At 50.4% G+C, this 16467-nt stretch overlaps 1 protein-coding gene across 1 annotated transcript in view; it reads right to left on the bottom strand.

Annotated features, from left to right (window-relative positions):
• Positions 1-645: 645 nt before the first annotated feature.
• VWA5B1 (von Willebrand factor A domain containing 5B1) overlaps positions 646-16467 on the bottom strand; it is a 40038-nt gene continuing 24216 nt past the window's right edge. Inside the window, exons 13-21 of the mRNA XM_060141964.1 lie at positions 15975-16165; positions 12136-12337; positions 11388-11702; positions 9622-9759; positions 6133-6246; positions 3898-3972; positions 3197-3266; positions 2637-2754; positions 646-1140 (exon numbers count right to left, since the gene is read on the bottom strand). Coding sequence (XP_059997947.1) covers positions 646-1140; positions 2637-2754; positions 3197-3266; positions 3898-3972; positions 6133-6246; positions 9622-9759; positions 11388-11702; positions 12136-12337; positions 15975-16165 — 1718 coding nt within the window. The remainder of the gene's footprint in view (positions 1141-2636; positions 2755-3196; positions 3267-3897; positions 3973-6132; positions 6247-9621; positions 9760-11387; positions 11703-12135; positions 12338-15974; positions 16166-16467) is intronic.

The raw sequence follows: 16467 nt of genomic DNA on the forward strand, positions 1-16467 counted from the left end.
CTGCAAACCAACACTAAAATACATGAAGGGCTTCCAAGCCAAAATAAAAGTTCCCCGGGTGACTCTTTTAAAGTGCTGGGAAGGATGGTTCTCCGGCCAGTTTGTAAGTGGGATTTAGGGTCTGTCACCATGGAGACAAATGCTCATCCCACAACGCAGCTGGCAGAGGGGGTCTCCCTCTGCCTGGATGCAGGCTTGCGGGTCTGGTTACTTTCAGGCTTTGGGGCCGCTCATCCACCCTTTATTTGAGGGGGCCATTGCCCATGTGACCCTCCTCCAGAGAGATCTCAGGCTTAAACTGTATTCTCTCTCCCCCTACCCCCCAGTGGCAGTAAATTCCACGGCTCTCCGGATGTCCGGGCAGAAAGGAACCTTTGAATGTTCTGGGGTTCTAGTCCAGCTCCCTCACCTCACCCACTTATTTTACAGGTGGCGAAAGCGAGGCCCAGAAGGGAGGGAGGGAGGAGCTGGCCTAAAGTTGCACAATTAGGTGGTAGCAAAGTTGGCACTGAACTCAGGCCTCCTGATTGCCAATCCAGGGCTCTTTCTAGCAACCAGTGTATTGGCTACAGTTTCAAGAGTCGCCCTACCAAGCCCACGTGGTCTCCTCCCTCCCCGCCACTGCCCCAGCCCCCTTCTCCCCCGCTACACATAATTCGGGTTATAGCAGAGCATACTGAACCCTAGGCTCTCATCCCAGTGCCGCAGGAGCACGAACAGCTGGCGGGCGGCAGCCTTGAGCGCGCCCCGCGTGCGGCCCTCGGGCACCTCCTGCTGCTCCAGCCACGAGCTGGCCTTGGCGGCCACCAGCTGCCACTCAACGAAGTAGGAGGCGGAGCTGTGCTCCAGCCACGCCAGCGCCACCACGGTGGCCCACAGCTGCCCTGTGTGCTCTACCGCAGCCCTGGGCTCCCAGCCCGGCTTGCCCTCGGCCAGAGGCTCCGGGGAGAAGCTGTCACAGGAGGGGTGCCGAGGTGAGGGGCTGGTGCACGTCTGGGGACTTGGGGGCTGGCGGGCGGTGAGGGACACTCGGTGGCAGGTGAAGGGTGAGGTCCACTTGAGCTTCTCCATGGGGATGTGGGTGGCCTCGCAGAAGGCTTGGTTGAGAAGGAAGGCTCCGGAGGCCAGCTGCAGAGACACCTGTGTGTGTGGGAGCCCCTCAGTCGGCCTCAAACTTTTTAGCCCACGGAGCCCCAGGCCATGCCCAAATCTGGGTGCACACAGCCCGCTGGTTCACACCTCCCCCCGCCAGCTCGCCCCACCTACCCAGGGGATTTGCGGGATACCCAGCCCAGCCGAGCACCGCCATGCTTTATCCCACTGGTACTTCACGCTGATGACTTTCCAGGCCCAGCTCAACATCCTCACTCCAGACCTGCTTCTTGTCCTGGGCAGGTGGACCCAGCTCGGCCACTGGGACCATCCACTGCCATCCAACAGACTCTGGGCAGCTAACCACCCTCTTCCTCCCTCCATGTCAATCGGTTACCAAGTCCCAACGGGTCCCACTTTCTGAACAGCTCTGCAGCCCACCATCTGCCACTTCATGTTGTCCCTGCCTCTACTTCCCTCCCCTGTCCCCCCACCTTCACTTCATCTTTCCTGCATCCTGAGGGGTCTTTGTAAGGCAGAGGCCTTGTCACTTCTTGGAGGCCACCAGCTCAGTAGTTTCAATTTTCTCCTAGAATAAATCCAAGCTATGATTTCCAAAGCGCTGGTTCGTCCCTGACTCCTTCCCCTCCACCCACTCTCCAGCCCCCAAGCTCGCTCTCTCGTGTGTAAACTGTCGGCTTAACCATGTAACTCCAGCATGTAAACTATGGGCTTAAGCATTACATCCTTCCAGAAGCCATGCGTCGTTCCTCCCTGACCTCAAGCCTGGAGTAGGTTTCTCCCTCCCTCCCCATCTCCCCCACCAAACCCAACTGCTCCCTCACAGCACCTAACCATCAGAATTGCCTGGTTTCCTTGGCAGTGCCGTGAGCGCAGGAACCATGTTCACCTAGTTCAAGGTTGTCTCCCTGGGGCTAGTGCTGTGCCTGGCTCAACAAATCCTTGCTGAGTGAATACATGCCTCCTGCTCTATTACCCGGGGTATTTGGAAACTCCAAGTGACACTAGGCACTTGGGTGTGCAGGGGCTGCAGCGGGGCAGTGAAGCTCAAACCGTGCCCCTCCTTTCAGCACCTCTCGCTCCCCAACCTTGCTGAGCCCCAGATGTGGCAGGACCAGGCTCCCTTTCTCCTCGATTCAGAGACACCCACTCCCGACCTGGGGCATCTGCAGAGCCACTTGCTAAACACATTGCATGTCCCTGGGGTGTTCATTTTACTTGCATGTGAATCATTTCAAGGCTTATTTTTATGTATTGAAAAACAGACACACAGAGGTGGTGGAGTGGAGTGCAAGATTCCCATGAATTTTTAAAGCGAAGGTGGCAGATTGCAAAGAATTTTCACGGTGCTGGCGCTGGCTTTTAGCAACACTCCTAAACCCCAGATGGAGGACTCAGGCAAACTCCCTCTGCCCGGCTGCTACATGGGCGGGAAGGTCTAGGTCTTCTTCCCTTGGTGGAAGGGGAGCAGGGCAGCCCCTCTGCTGAGTGTGGGCCTGGGGTCTGGGGTCTGGGGCACTCACCAGCGGGACGTAGTCCAAGCTCTGGCTCCCTGGGGCTGACTCTGGAGCCTTGGTCGGCGGCTTGCCCAGGAAGCCCTTGGCCGCTCGCGTCAGCAGCCTGGACTTGTTGAGATTCAGCCTGTGTGGGTGGAGCCGGGGAAGAGTGACCACCGCTGTCCCAGTGGTGTCCCTGGTCATCCCACCCCCCCGAGAGCCCACTCAACAGCTTCTGAAAGTCAGGGCTGCGAGGGGCAAGGTAGTGTTCTTTTTAGGACCCTCTTTTGATAGCATGTTCTTGTTCAGCCCAGTGGTCAGAGAGTCTCATGCTAGCCCTCTCAGGGGGACTTGCATTTGCAAAGACACCGTGAACCTGTGGGAAGTGAACTTGGGGCGGAGGTGATTTCAGCAGGGTGATACCTGAAGACAGTGCTATCTCTGGGCAGGGGTCCTTCTTGGCATCCTTAAGATTGTTCATTTCTGTGTAAATGTCAGCCTCGGCCTGCCTTTGGCCTTCCAAGCTAGGGACAGTCCTGGGAAAACGGGTGGCGGTAGAGTGAACCCCCAGTGGAACTCCCATGTACCTGGATCCAAAGAGAGCCTCTGAGGCCTTCAAGGAAGAAAGGGTGTTGGTGGCCAGACTGCGCAGGGGACCTGGAGAGCCACAGAATGACAGTTAGGGCTTGACAGATGACCCTGTCCAGCTGTTCACTACCCAGATGGGGAAACAGAGGCCCAGAGAGGGCCAGGGCCTTGCCTACACCCCTAGGGATCTGAGCTAATGATCGGGCTGCAGGGCTGTTTCTGATGCAGTTGGTATGGGGAGGGGAGAAATATGTGGGTCCGTGTGTAAAGAAGCAGGCCTCCAAGTTCCCTTGGCTGGTGGCCCCTGGCATCTTCTGGAAGGTTACCTGTGGGGACAGTGACAACTTCACATCAACCCCCTTCAGCCCCGAGTAGGGACATTGAGCTTCCTCAATGGGCACATTGCTTGAAGATTCTCAGCAGAGTGAGGTGGTATAATGGTCCCTCCGCTGGGAATTGGGATGCCTGATTCCTGGCCTAGCTCTGTCACCAACTTGCTGTGTGACCTTGGGCAAGTCACTTCACCTCTCTGGGTCTCAGTTTTCTTCCTTTAAAGTGTGGATACTCCTATTTATCGTACATGGAACTGTTTTGAGGAATAAAAGAACCAACAAGGACTTTGTTGGGTTAAGACACTCTCTTGGCCCAAAGATCTATCACTATTTTAATTAAAGGGAGAGCTGGCAGACTGCCCACTCACCTTCAGGAGTAGCGTACTTCTCGCGGCCCGGGGATGTGTTCTCACTGAAGGACGCAGTGGGGCTTTCCTCCACATCTACAATAGAGGAAGCCAGTGAGGCCTGAGCTCCCAGCCCTCCCCCTTACCTCCCATCCTCCCAAGGAGAGTGCTGGTCTGAATTCACAGTACCTGGGGATGGGCTGGGAGAGCAAGGTCAAGGTTCCCATCCCTGTCTGGATGGGCCTTCATCTCCCAAAGATACCACCTGCGCTCCACTGTAAGGGTCGGACATGCCTGGGTTCAAATCCCAACTCTCCCAATGATTAGCTGTGTAACCCCAGGGAAAGTTACTTGCTTTATAAGTTTCAATTGCAAATTGGGGATAATAGTATTGATCTGTGTTTTTGTAAAGATTAAATGAGATAATACACAGATAGTGCTTAGTGCCTGGTCCATGGTAAGTGCTCAATAAAGCCACGAGCTACAGACCCAGCAGGGAAGCAGGAGCAGGTCAGAGGCCTGAGCATGGTGTTTGGAGGTGGGCGGAAAGGTGGGTTCATGCCAGCTCTCCAGGAGGGATCAGAACATGGCATTGACATGTCAGAGGGCTCTGAGCCTCAGTTTCCCCATCTGTAAAATGGGGATAATACTTGCACATCGTTTGTTCAAAATATATAATCAGGATGATTATTCTTATGACTATTATAATATTTCAATGGCTGGAGAGTGACGGCCATATATACTATACAGGAATGATCCAAATTATGGAAAAATGCACAGATTTGTTCTGCAAAGCCTCTGTCTCCCTTATGAGACCGTTAGTAGCTTTGTGAGGGCAAGAAGCTCTGATTATCACTGGGTGCTCGGGGGGCAGCACAAGAGTGAACCAGTGACTGAATGAATGAGGCAACCAGCAGGCAGAGAGCATGGTGGTTAATTAACCTCACGGACTCTGGAGCCAGACACGGCTTGTTCAAATCTTGGTTCTCTCGTGCATTTGCGGTGTGACCTTGTGTAAGTCAATTTATCTCTCTGAGCCTCGGTTTCCTCATCTCTTAATGTGGAAAATAAAAGAAACACTCTCAGATGGGTGTGAGGAGTCATGGATAATTAAAGCAGTGCCCAGCACATAGAAAACCCTCAGTGAGTGTTAGCCATTGTCATCCTTGGGGAGGGAAAGGGCTTGGGATAGACTAAGAGTTTAGACGTCCTACACACTGTGCGTGAATCAGAGGACAATTCAAAAGAAGGGATTTGTGATTTTGATGGAAGCCATGGGCCACCAGTAGCTGAGCTACAGAGAAAGGAAAGGGTAGACCAGAAGTTTCCTCTAGACTGGTAACCCAGCTTGGCTCAGGGGTAGAGCAGGTTCCCCTTGGTTTTGGAGGCTCTGAGGGACCAAGGAGCTGGCAGAACTCCTTAATTCTGAAGAGATCCTCCTCGGGATGTTCACCTCCTTACAAACTGTTCCTTTTTTAATCCATCAAAGTCTGTGAGCACTTTCTAATCCCTCACGTAAAACATTGTTATGATCTGGGGGTCGGGGCTAGTGGCCAGGTGGGACCTCTGACGTCCTTCCCATGCACAGAAGAAGGCAGGAGATGCTCATTGTACATTGAGGGCACGTAGGAAGGGGTTAGGACTAGTGCAGCAGTTAGGCTGTCTTTAGTGGGACAAAAAGACACGCAGACATCCAAGACACAGAGGATTAAGGCAATCCTGTGAGTTAGTGCAAGGTCACCAAATGGTCAAATCATGGATCTTCAAGGACCCAAGCTGCAGGCATAATGAAATCAGGTGAAGGTGGAAAGGATGCTTCTGGGAATCCTGGAAGAAGCAGAAGGTGGGATGGAACCGCCTTTTTGCTTTTTCCTTTATTAGGTTTCCTGGCATTCAGTGCCTGGGAGGACTCAGAGGTTGGAGGCGGGAAACAGCCACTGGGGTTGGTGGACCTTGAAAAGGGAGAGGTGGGGAATGGTGTGGGCACGTGGGCAGGGAGGCCAGACTGCTCTCTGGCTCCCGGTGGCTCTCTCAGCAAAGCTGTGTAAACGACGCATGCCTGGGCCATGCTGAGCCCCGCTGCCCATCTCAGGCCTCAGAGGATCCAGGAAAGCTGGCCTTGCTCTCGCCCCATAAGGCCCAGAGTGAAGACTCAGAGAGAGTCCTTCGGGGCCTCGGACATGAGGGTGCGGCGGCTCAGGGGCCCAGGCTTCAGGGTATACCGGAGGCGGCTCTAACTTAGGTTCTGAAGTTTGCCATCTCTGGCAGCCGAGTCTTCCCCAGGCATCGTCTGGGACCGCCCAAAACCAGCAGAAGTGCCCCTCGACTGTCGGGTCAGCACCCGAGAGCGGACCATCCGTAACACAGCACCTTCATGAGGACAAGGAGAAGGGGTCAGATGGGTACAACCGTGCCAGTCTTTTGCCTCTTCCCCAAGGAAGATGGGCTGGGAGAGCAAGGTCAAGGTTCTGGCTTCACTCTGTCAATTATCTAAAGGCAGGGAGGCATTGCAGAAGGTGAGACCATGAGCTCTGAGCCAGAATGACCTGGGTTTAAACCCCAGCCCCATCTCTGACTAGCTGGATGGGGTACTGACCACTCTGAGCTTCAGTTTCTTTACCTGGAAAACGGGGAGAATAATACTTACCTTGCCAGGTAAATTCTATTGCTGAGATAATGTTCAGAAAGCACCAACGTTTTCTAGTTAGTTAAAAGGCTCGTTTTCTCAGAAACACCCCATTTCCCTTCTCTCTCAGTTTGCTGTCTCAGAAACTGAGGTCCCAGTTTCCTCTCCCACAGGGCAGGGCCCTGAGTCCCAGAGCATCACCATCAGGGTATGAAGATGAAGCTACAGCACCCAACAGTGTGTTTTGGGAAACTCCATTCTCAGAGAACACTAGTTTTGAAGTTGTTCCTTAAAAAATGAAGAGTTCCATGGGAAAATAAGTCTTGAAGAAGCTTCATACTGTAGTCCATTCTCTGAGCCTCTTGATGTATACTAACACCCTAAAGGCTCTGAGAGGTCCTGCAGTAAAGAAAGCTTTTAAGTTTTATTTAATCCAGTCATTCAGAAATGCTTTTTCCTAATCTGGTATTTCCTATTTTTGTGCTGAATGGCCATTAACAAGATACGGAACCAGGGTTCTAGTTTCCTGGAACACACTTTGGGCAGTGCTGATCCAAATCTTAGGGGGCTGTGGACTTAGGTTAAGATATGTGTCTGGTCCTTAAAACTCCCAGACTGTGGCTACAGAGGCTAAAAAAAAATGGTCAGAGACGAGTGGGAGGGGGGTGACGTCATTCAGGGTGACAGTGCCCAGTGGGTGAGAAGACCCAGTGGAGTGACAGCCTGGGCTGCTGGCCGGAACCTGAAATCAGAGGAACTGAGGCAGAGAGGGAGGGAGGGAGTGGGTCGTTGAATATTTTGGTACCGAATTTTTAAAAAGCAGGGTGGGGGGAGGGCAGAGGAATCAGAAAAGGCATATTTTGTTTCCAAACACAATTCTTTCAGGAGGTCTGCTTTAAAAAGAAAAAAGAAAAAGCTGCTGCAAAGAACAGAAAATGTATTGATAATTCAGGAAAGAAAAAGTGCATATAGTCCATAAACATACGGAAAGTTTTCAACAAAGAAATTCCCCGAAGGTACTTTTCTCCCCTCTCAGTTTAGTAGGTTTAGAAAGATAAACAATTTTCAGTGGTGGTGAGGATAGAAAACCTTCCTCATGATAACCTTTGGGGGCAGGGTCAGTTTGGTAACATACATCACAATAATTTAAAATGGGCCAACTCTTTGATATGCAATCTTAGTTCTGAATGTCAGCCCTGAGGAGATTACCAGACAGGTGCACAGGGATGTTCTTTGCAGCACAATTTACAATAATCAAAAGGGGAATAAACAGGGCTTCCCTGGTGGCGCAGTGGTTGAGAGTCCGCCTGCCGATGCAGGGGACACGGGTTCGTGCCCCGGTCCCGGAAGATCCCACATGCTGCGGAGCGGCTGGGCCCGTGAGCCATGGCTGCTGAGCCTGCGCGTCCTGAGCCTGTGCTCCGCAACGGGAGAGGCCACAACAGTGAGAGGCTCGCGTACCGAGAAAAAAAAAAAAAAAAAAAAGGGAATAAACAAAAGGTCTAATAATAGGGGGCTACATTCTGATAAACCTTAAGAGGCGGTGGAGGGACTTCCCTGGTGGTCCAGTGGTAAAGAATCCTCCTTCCAATGCAGGGGATGTGGGTTCGATCCCTGGCTGGGGAACTAAGATCCCACATGCCGCGGGGCACAACTACTGAGCCCACATGCCTCGGCTAGAGAGCCTGCCTGCCGCAAACTACAGAGCCCAGGCGCTCTGGAGCCTGTGCACCACAACTAGAGAGAAGCCTGCACGCCACAACAAAGAGCCCATGTGCTGCAACTGAGACCTGATGCAGCCCAAAATAATCAATCAATAAATTAATTAAACATTAAAAAAAAAAGAGGCAGTGGAGAGGAGTAGGAGGGAGCATAGACTCTGAAACCAGGCTACTGGGAGTCAAAGCCTGACTCTGCCCTTCACTGCTGTGTGACTGTGGGCAAGTTACTTACCCCCTCTGCCTCTGCTTCCCCACCTGTAAAATGGGGGAAACAGTATCTTCTTTGCAGAGCTGTTTTGAGGATTAAATGATTTAATGTATATAAAGGGCTATGGAACACTGTCTAATTGGCTGCTATGATGATGATCGCTCCCTGCAGTGGGGTACCTGCTGCTATTAAAATGAAAAGACGGAAAGATATTTCCCACACCCAGAGTTTGTAAGATATAGCACATATTGGTATGATCCAATTTATGCAAAATGATTTGTCTTTTGATTTCTCTACATGTAGACACCTGTAGAAAGAAGTCTGGCAGGATGATCACACCAAGGGATTAATTAGTACTCATTTCTGGGTGATTGGCAGTCCCAGTCACTTTTGTTTATTTTATGTCTTTCTATATTTAATTTAAAATTTTATTTTTTAATTGAAGTATAGTTGAGTTACAATAGTGTGTTAGTTTCAGGTATACAGCAAAGTGATTCAGATATATATATATATATATATATATATATATATATATATACACACACACCCACATATATATTCTTTTTCAGATTCTTTTCCCTTATAGGTTATTATAAGATATTGAGTAGAGTTCCCTGTGCTATACAGTAGGTCCTTCTTGGTTACCTGTTTTATATATGTGTGTATATGTTGATCCCAAACTCCTAATTTATCTCTCTCCCCCTTTCCCCTTTGGTAACCATAAGTTTGTTTTCTATGTCTGTGGGTCTATTTCTGTTTTGTAAATAAGTTCATTTGTATCTTTTTTTTTTTTTAGATTCTACATGTAAGTGATATCCTATGATATTTGTCTTTCTCTGGCTTATTTCACTTCATATGATAATCTCGAGGTCCATCCACATCTTTCTATATTTTAGAATTTTCTACAGTGAGCACATACCAACTGGAAAAATACAATCAAGTCATATTCATTTAGTGGGAAAAGGGGAGTGGGATGGTTTCCCAGCCCTGTGCAGAGCAGTGGGATGGGGATTCATGTGCCCCCTACCCCCTGGCAGCCAAACCATCTGCTGGGGGGCCTTTTAGCTTCAAGGCCCTTCCCTGAACCCCTCCCCACCAGTCTAGGCTGCTTTGTATCCCAGTCCCCCTCCTCTGGCCCACTTGGGAATTGCTTGGCCCTCAGAAGAGCCCTGGCCGCGCACCTGCCTTACCAGAGTTGGGGTATCCCACGACGGTGGGCAGGTAACGGCTCTTGCTTCTGTCCACAGGCACGAAGGCTGTGTACTTGCTGATGACGTTGCAGGCCTTGCTGGTGTGCACAGCGTTCACTTGGTAGCGGCGGCTGGACCCTGCAGAGGGAGAAGGGGGGGGTCACTGTGTGGAGTGGGAAAGTCCTCACTGACATGGAAGCTCTGGAAGCTAAAAGGAGGGCTAGATCCATGGTCCCATCTTTGGAATTAAATAAGCCCTTAAAATTAAGGAGTTACCAACTTGCCATTAAGGTCATTTAAAAGAAACCCTCAAGATTATTAAAACCTCCACCATCACTTCATAAAATAAGGATATTTTAATGCAAAAGAAGTAAGACATCTAATAAAAAATGACAGTTACTTTCCTTAAATAACTTTAGTGTTATTTAAAAAAAAAACAAATCTCTGTGTTGTATCTTCTATTTTCATTTTGCAGCTCTCTGATGAGAATCTTGCTGCAGGATTTCACAGGTCCCCTGGCTGTGTGGGGACCATTGGTCTGGCTCATTGGGACAACCTTGCAGAGACAAACCAGAGAGGGAGAGTGGTGAGCATAGGGTCACACAGCAAGTTAGGAATGGACCTGAGATCAGGACTCAGGATGGTCCCCAAAGCCCAGACTCTTCCTACTGAGCAGGTTAGCAGTCTCCTTGGTGTGAAGGGTGGACAAATGTCCTGTAAACTGTAAGGTAAAGTGCTCATTGGAAGAAAAAAAAATTTTATAAAAATACAAATAATATAAAATATAAACCATGTAGTATTGTTATATAAATAAAGCATAAACTATAACAAATAATAGAAATATTCTCTATTTATATCTCTATCTGTTCTCCAGGTGTGTTCCCTCAAGATCCCACAAATCACTGTCTTGAAAGTTTGCCCCAATTCCTGAACTAAATTAGTCTCCCCACCATCCCTGTTATACAATTTCTTGGATCCCTGTGTTTCTTCTTAATAGCATTAGGACAAATGCACTCAATTAATTGTGTTTATTTGATTAATGTCGGCTGGCTTCCCTGCTAATCTGTGTCAAGCACTCATAAGTAAGGACGGGGATGGTGGTGGTCACTGCACTGCTCAGCCCTGAGCCTGGCCCCCAGCTGATCCATACTCAATAAATGGCCTTGATTGGTTACTGGGTGGACCGATTAGATCTAGGGGTTCTGTGGGAAGATAGGTGTGGTCCCAGAGGAGCAAGGCAGGTGGAATAGGGCGATCCCCACGGTTCTGTCTCGGGAGCCCTACAGGGGCGCTGCAGGGAGATGCCCTGGGAAGTGAGGAGGAGTGAGGGGCGTGTAGCAGAGGAAAAGGAGGGAGGAGAGTACTGGTTACCGGGTGGGTGTGGGAGGTGTGGAGGAGCATGGGGCTGGGAGGGGGCAGATCAAGCAGGGGGTGGAGCCCTGGGCCGCTGTGTGTGTGTGTGTGTGTGTGTGTGTGTGTGTGTGTGTGTGTGTGTGTGTGTGTGTGTGTGTGTGTGTGTGTGTGTGTGTGTGTGTGTGTGTGTGTGTGTGTGTGTGTGTGTGTGTGTGTGGAGGGGGACTGGGGGGGTCAAGGGAGGCACCTGGGGGCAGAGATGGGGAGGGGAGGCGGAGCATTGGGCGGTGGCAGGGCAGTGGGGAGAAGGAAGGGGGTGGAGCCAGGGGGGGGAGGAGGGCAGTCCCTGGGGGAGAGGTAGGGGCGGGGCATGGGGCGGGGCTGCGAGGAGGGGGCGGGCCCGCGGCCCTCACCTTGCTCGATCTCTCGCTCGCGCTCCGCCAGCTGCTCGAAGTCGCGGATGATGGCGCGGGCCGCCAGGTGGTGGAAGGTCTCGCCCCACAGGTCGGGCTCGCACGCGCCGCCCCTCTTGGGGCCGGGAGGCCCCAGCTCAAAGCTCACCTCCCACTGCAAAGGCTGGCTGTCGCGCAGGCCTTTGACCACGGCCTTGCCCAGCACGGGTCCGGGGCTGGCGGGCCTGCGGGGACTGGCCTGCTCCTCGGACTCGGCTAGGGGCTCCCAGTCCGAGGACGTCTCGGTCTCGAAGGCGGAGGGGTGATGGGACAGCTCTGGGGGCGGAGGGACAAGCGGACTGTGATCTGAGCTGCAGGACAGGGGTTCCATTCCCAGGCGACATCATCCCTCCCCGGGATGCAGACAGCGCTAAGCAAGGACAGTCCCCCTCCCCCCTCCCGCCCCCAGGGAACACACAACTCTTTCCTTAGGAGAGCAGGGGTGGCACTGGCTTGTCCCCAAGAGTAGGGCAGACCCACCTCTCAGGAAGCCAGTACCTGAGGGGGCCAGATAGGGTGGCGGGTCACTCCACAGGTAGGACATCTGGGAGCCTCACAGCCAGCCCAAGGGCCAGGTTGATTGGGAGAGAGGGATTGGTGAGGTCGTCTGGGAGGGATGGGCCACAGCAGATGCCCCCCTCCCAGGCTGGGCTACAGCCTAGGATTCCTCCCTGTCCCCAGTCAGGTCTTGGACCCTGTAGGCACTTACCCAGGTCCCCAGGGCTGCAGCTGTCTGAGGCAGGCTTCAGAACAGACCCAAGATCCAGCTCGTTGATGGGGCTCCGAGCCTGGGTCTCCTGGCCGGAGGGCAGGAAGGGCTGGCAGCCTTGGGGCAGCAGAGAGGGCCTGCGGGCCACTGGACCCCAGAGTCTGGGGCCCTGGCTCAGGTCCGGGCCACTGTTCAGCAAGGGCTAAGAATGTGAGAGGAAGGGGAGGAGACTGAGCTCCTGGTGGCTGGCCCCCTTCCCTCCACTCCCAGCCACAGCTTTTTCCCTGGCTGCCCCAGCTCCTCCTGGGGGACTGCCCCTGTAGTACCCAAGGACACATGACCTGCTCTCCATTACCCATGAGAAACATCAACACAAATAATCCCAAACCATGGATAAAGTCCAAACCAGGAAAACCATGGAAAATCACATACCATGGATAATATTCTAAACCCACCTTTTTTGGTTTTGGCCATAAAGTTTAAAACTCTGTGTGTGTTTGTAGTTATAATTACCAGCCTTTTCCCTTATGTCTTCTCATTTGTCATGCTTAAAAAGTCTTTCCTACTAAAAAAAAATTCTAGAATTTTTGTGATTCTATTTTTGTTTGTTTAAATCTTTGATTCACAAAAAAAATTTATTTTGATGTAAGGAAATAAAAAACAGCCCTTTCTTTGATTTTATGAGGAGTACAAACGTCATCACCATTTACTGAATACAGTTCATTCATTGAGTCCCTACGGCTTATCAGTTCTCTACCTCTATCCTGACAAAGCTGTCATGTATATTTGGTTTTATTTCTGGACTTTCTGTTCTGTTTTGTGGATTTAATCTGTTTAATGCTAGTACAAAACACTTCAAAAGGCAAGGAGTAAACTGGGAAATATATTTGCAACACGCATGACAAAGATCGTTTTCAAGAAATGCTCTTTAAATCACTGGGGTGGAGGAGAAGGGAGATAAACTCAGTAGAATAATGGGTTAAGGGCATCTGCAGGCAGTTCATAGGAAGAGGATTCTATAAGCCCATGAAAAAATGCTCAGTCTCATGAGCATTGCTCTAAATTGAAATAAGTTATGATTTTTTTTTAATCTTCTGGATTAGCAAATATTTAAATGTTTGATGACACCCATAGTTGTCAACAAGGAGACAGTTTCTCATGGACTGTTGGTGGGACTCTGCACCGAAGCACACTTGTAAAAGAATGATTTAGCTGTGTGCTATCTCTCAACAAGATGCACAGTCTCCTTTGACCCAACGATTCCACTTTTAGGAATTTAATTCTGTGGTAATACACAAGGATGCAAATATCCGTGTGCCCATATTGTATATTTATTACGGTACTGTTTGTAAAAGTGAAAATCTGGAAACTGTCTAAATGTCCATCGCTAGGGGTTGGTAAATACGTTATGGTACATCCACACAGTGGAACACCATACAACGGTGAAATGAAAGAGGCAGATTTTTTCCAAACCAATATGGCAAGATGTTCAAGATAGAGTTCATTTCAAAAAAGTAAATTGCAACTGTTCTATATTTTGATTGTGGGGAGAGTTACATGACTACATGCATTTGTCAGAACTCATAGAGCTGTTCACTGAAAAGAATAATGTTACTGCATATAAAAAGTGAATTAAAAAGACATTTAAAAAGTAAATTGGAGAGCAGTTTGTATATGTGATTGTTCAAAACATATATGTGTGTCGCATATGTGTGTTTTTTAGTGTGTGTAGTATTTCTGGAAGGGAACACCCAAAACCAAGTGAGTCAGGGCACAGGGGAGGGGGACTTTTATTTTTACTTTATATTCAACTGAGCTGTTCGAGAGGTTTTTTTATTGAAAACTCTGAGTACGTATTACTTTTGTAATGAAAGAATATTAAATTAGTTAAAAATGAATTTTGCGCCTCTGGGAACACATATATCTGCCTGGAAGGAGGAGGGGATGGGGGGGACAAAGACACTTTTAGGTGTAACAGAGAGAAAAAGTGCCTCTTAGTTTTTAGGCTAACAGTTAACCATGGGGTCTTTTTCATCTCTATCAAATATTTACTGGAATGAGGCCTGTGCGTCCCCATTAGATGGGGTCTCCTTGGGGCAGGGGCTAGATTCATCCTTCCTGTTTCCTCTGGGCCTGAGGTCCTGGGGATGGTACAAGGGTGTGGGAGATGAAAGGGACTGCTCCGTCTTAGGACGGCCTCAGTGGGAACTGGTACCCAGCCAAGGCTGCTGGGTCCCAGGGCATCCCTAACTTCTTTACCACAGCAGAGACTGGGATTCCCCCTACCCCTGCCCCACCATCACCAGCACACTGAGAAACAGAAGCTGCTACAGTTTCCATAGCAACAAGTTAGTCTAAGATTCAGCCCCCTTCACCCAGCCATAGGCTGCAGGGAGTGTATATGTGTGTGTGTGTGTGTGTGTGTGTGTGTGTGTGTGTGTGTGTGCATGCATATACATTCACACAAGTGTTTTGGAGATAGATTGTGGAAGAAGCCAAGCAGGGAATGGGGAGAGATGAACAAAGATGGGCCAGAAGTGAGGAGGAGAGCTGCCCAGCTGCCCAGAGCTCCCACCAAGTAGAGTTGCATTTAAAGGACACCTACTGTGCGCCAGGTGCTGCACTAGACACTTCATCTTTTATCAGCCAGTGCTGCAAGAGTCCTCCACCTGCAGTTGGCTCCCAGTAAACATCTGTTGATGACTGTTAGCTCAATCATCCGACAAGCTATTCTCATCATGTCATAGATGAAGAAATTGGGGGCTCAGAGAGGCTAAGCAACATGCTTGAGGGGCAGAGTCTGCCTGACTCCAAGATCAGTATCTTCCAAGTGCATCGAGTGGCTCCTGGCTAAGCACAGAGGAGAGCCTTCAGGGGCAAGGTGGCAGTGTCCCCGCTGTTGGGGAGCATAGAGGGCTTATGTGTATTTGGAGGTGGGGAGAGATGGGGGTTATGGGTGGGAATGGGAGAGCGAAAGCCTACTTTTATGGAACCACAGACTCACAATGACAAAGCTACATAAAGCCCATTCTTAAGAAAACGGGATAAGGCGTACAGATAATAGCAAATACCAATCTGGTTTAGGACAGTGATTCTCAACCTGGTGATGTTGTCCCCCTCCCCGGGGACGTTTGGCAGGATCTGCAGACATTTTTGGCTGTCCTGACTGGGGATGGTATTGTACCTGGAATCCAGTGGGTAGAGGCCAGGGAGGCTGCCCAACATTCCACAGTGCACAGGACAGCCTCCACAGAAAAGAATTCCCTTGTCGATAGTGTGGGAGCTGAGAAACCCTGGTCTGGCCGGACACTGGATGACTGGTCCTGTTGTGCTTCTAACTCTGAGATGATCTCTGCCCTGGGTGAATGTACAGCCTTGGGATTTTCAGAAGGTGCAGAAGGTGACAGAGAGGGGGAAAGAAGGGCTTTTCAGGAAGAAGGTCCTTCGCTGCAATCCCCTGACTGGCTGTGTGATGATGGGTAAGTCACTTTACCTCTCTGACCCTCAATTTCCACATCTGTACAGAGTGGGGGTGGCCGGCCCCCACATTCCCTCCTTTCCAAGGGGTGCTGTAAAATCAAATGAGAGTGTAGATGGGGGTGCTCCTTGCCAACTGGGAAGTTCTATGAGCAGAGAATGGGTGATGTCATTGACCAATGGGTATCATTATTAGGAAGTTGTCATTGGAGGTCAGGCAAGTGAAGATCCAGAAAAAGGAGGAAGAAGTGACTCACTTCACTGTAAATTGTGGTCAAGCTCCATCCTTATGGCTGAAGCAGGAGACAGAGCTCTTCCCCATCTATGGCCACCCCCAACTCCAATATGCCCTGCTTGGGTACCTGCAAATCACTCTGCCACCGCGGAGCATCCAGGCTGGTCTGCTTGGTGAGGTCCTGCAGCTTGGCTTTCCTCAGGGGGTATCTCCTGGCAGCTGTTGTGGGGTCGCTGGCCGTAAGGGCCCTTGGAGAGGGCTTGTGGGTGGTGATCTGGTTGGTGCTGTATGCCCGCCGTCGCTGGGAGAAGTCTAGACCTGGGCAGGAGTGGTGACAGGGAAGCCATCAGGGTGGAGGACAGTGGGGAAAGAGAGAGGAGCTTGCATACCCCTTTCTTGCTTGGAAACTTCCTGAGTTTTCCACTGCTTACCTACTGAAATATGTGCAGATGCCTCACCTCACCTGGCATTCAAAGCCTTGCCTAACCTAGCTCTAATCTATCCACCCAGCTACTCTCCCTTCTGCTCATTTTTCAAGGTATTATGTCCTCCAAATATACCAGTTGTGTATACGTTTTCTAGGTGTGACACCTCCACATCTTTGCTCAGGCAGTTTCTGC

This window comes from Lagenorhynchus albirostris, chromosome 2 (genome assembly GCF_949774975.1).
Source record: "Lagenorhynchus albirostris chromosome 2, mLagAlb1.1, whole genome shotgun sequence".
NCBI lineage: Eukaryota > Metazoa > Chordata > Mammalia > Artiodactyla > Delphinidae > Lagenorhynchus > Lagenorhynchus albirostris.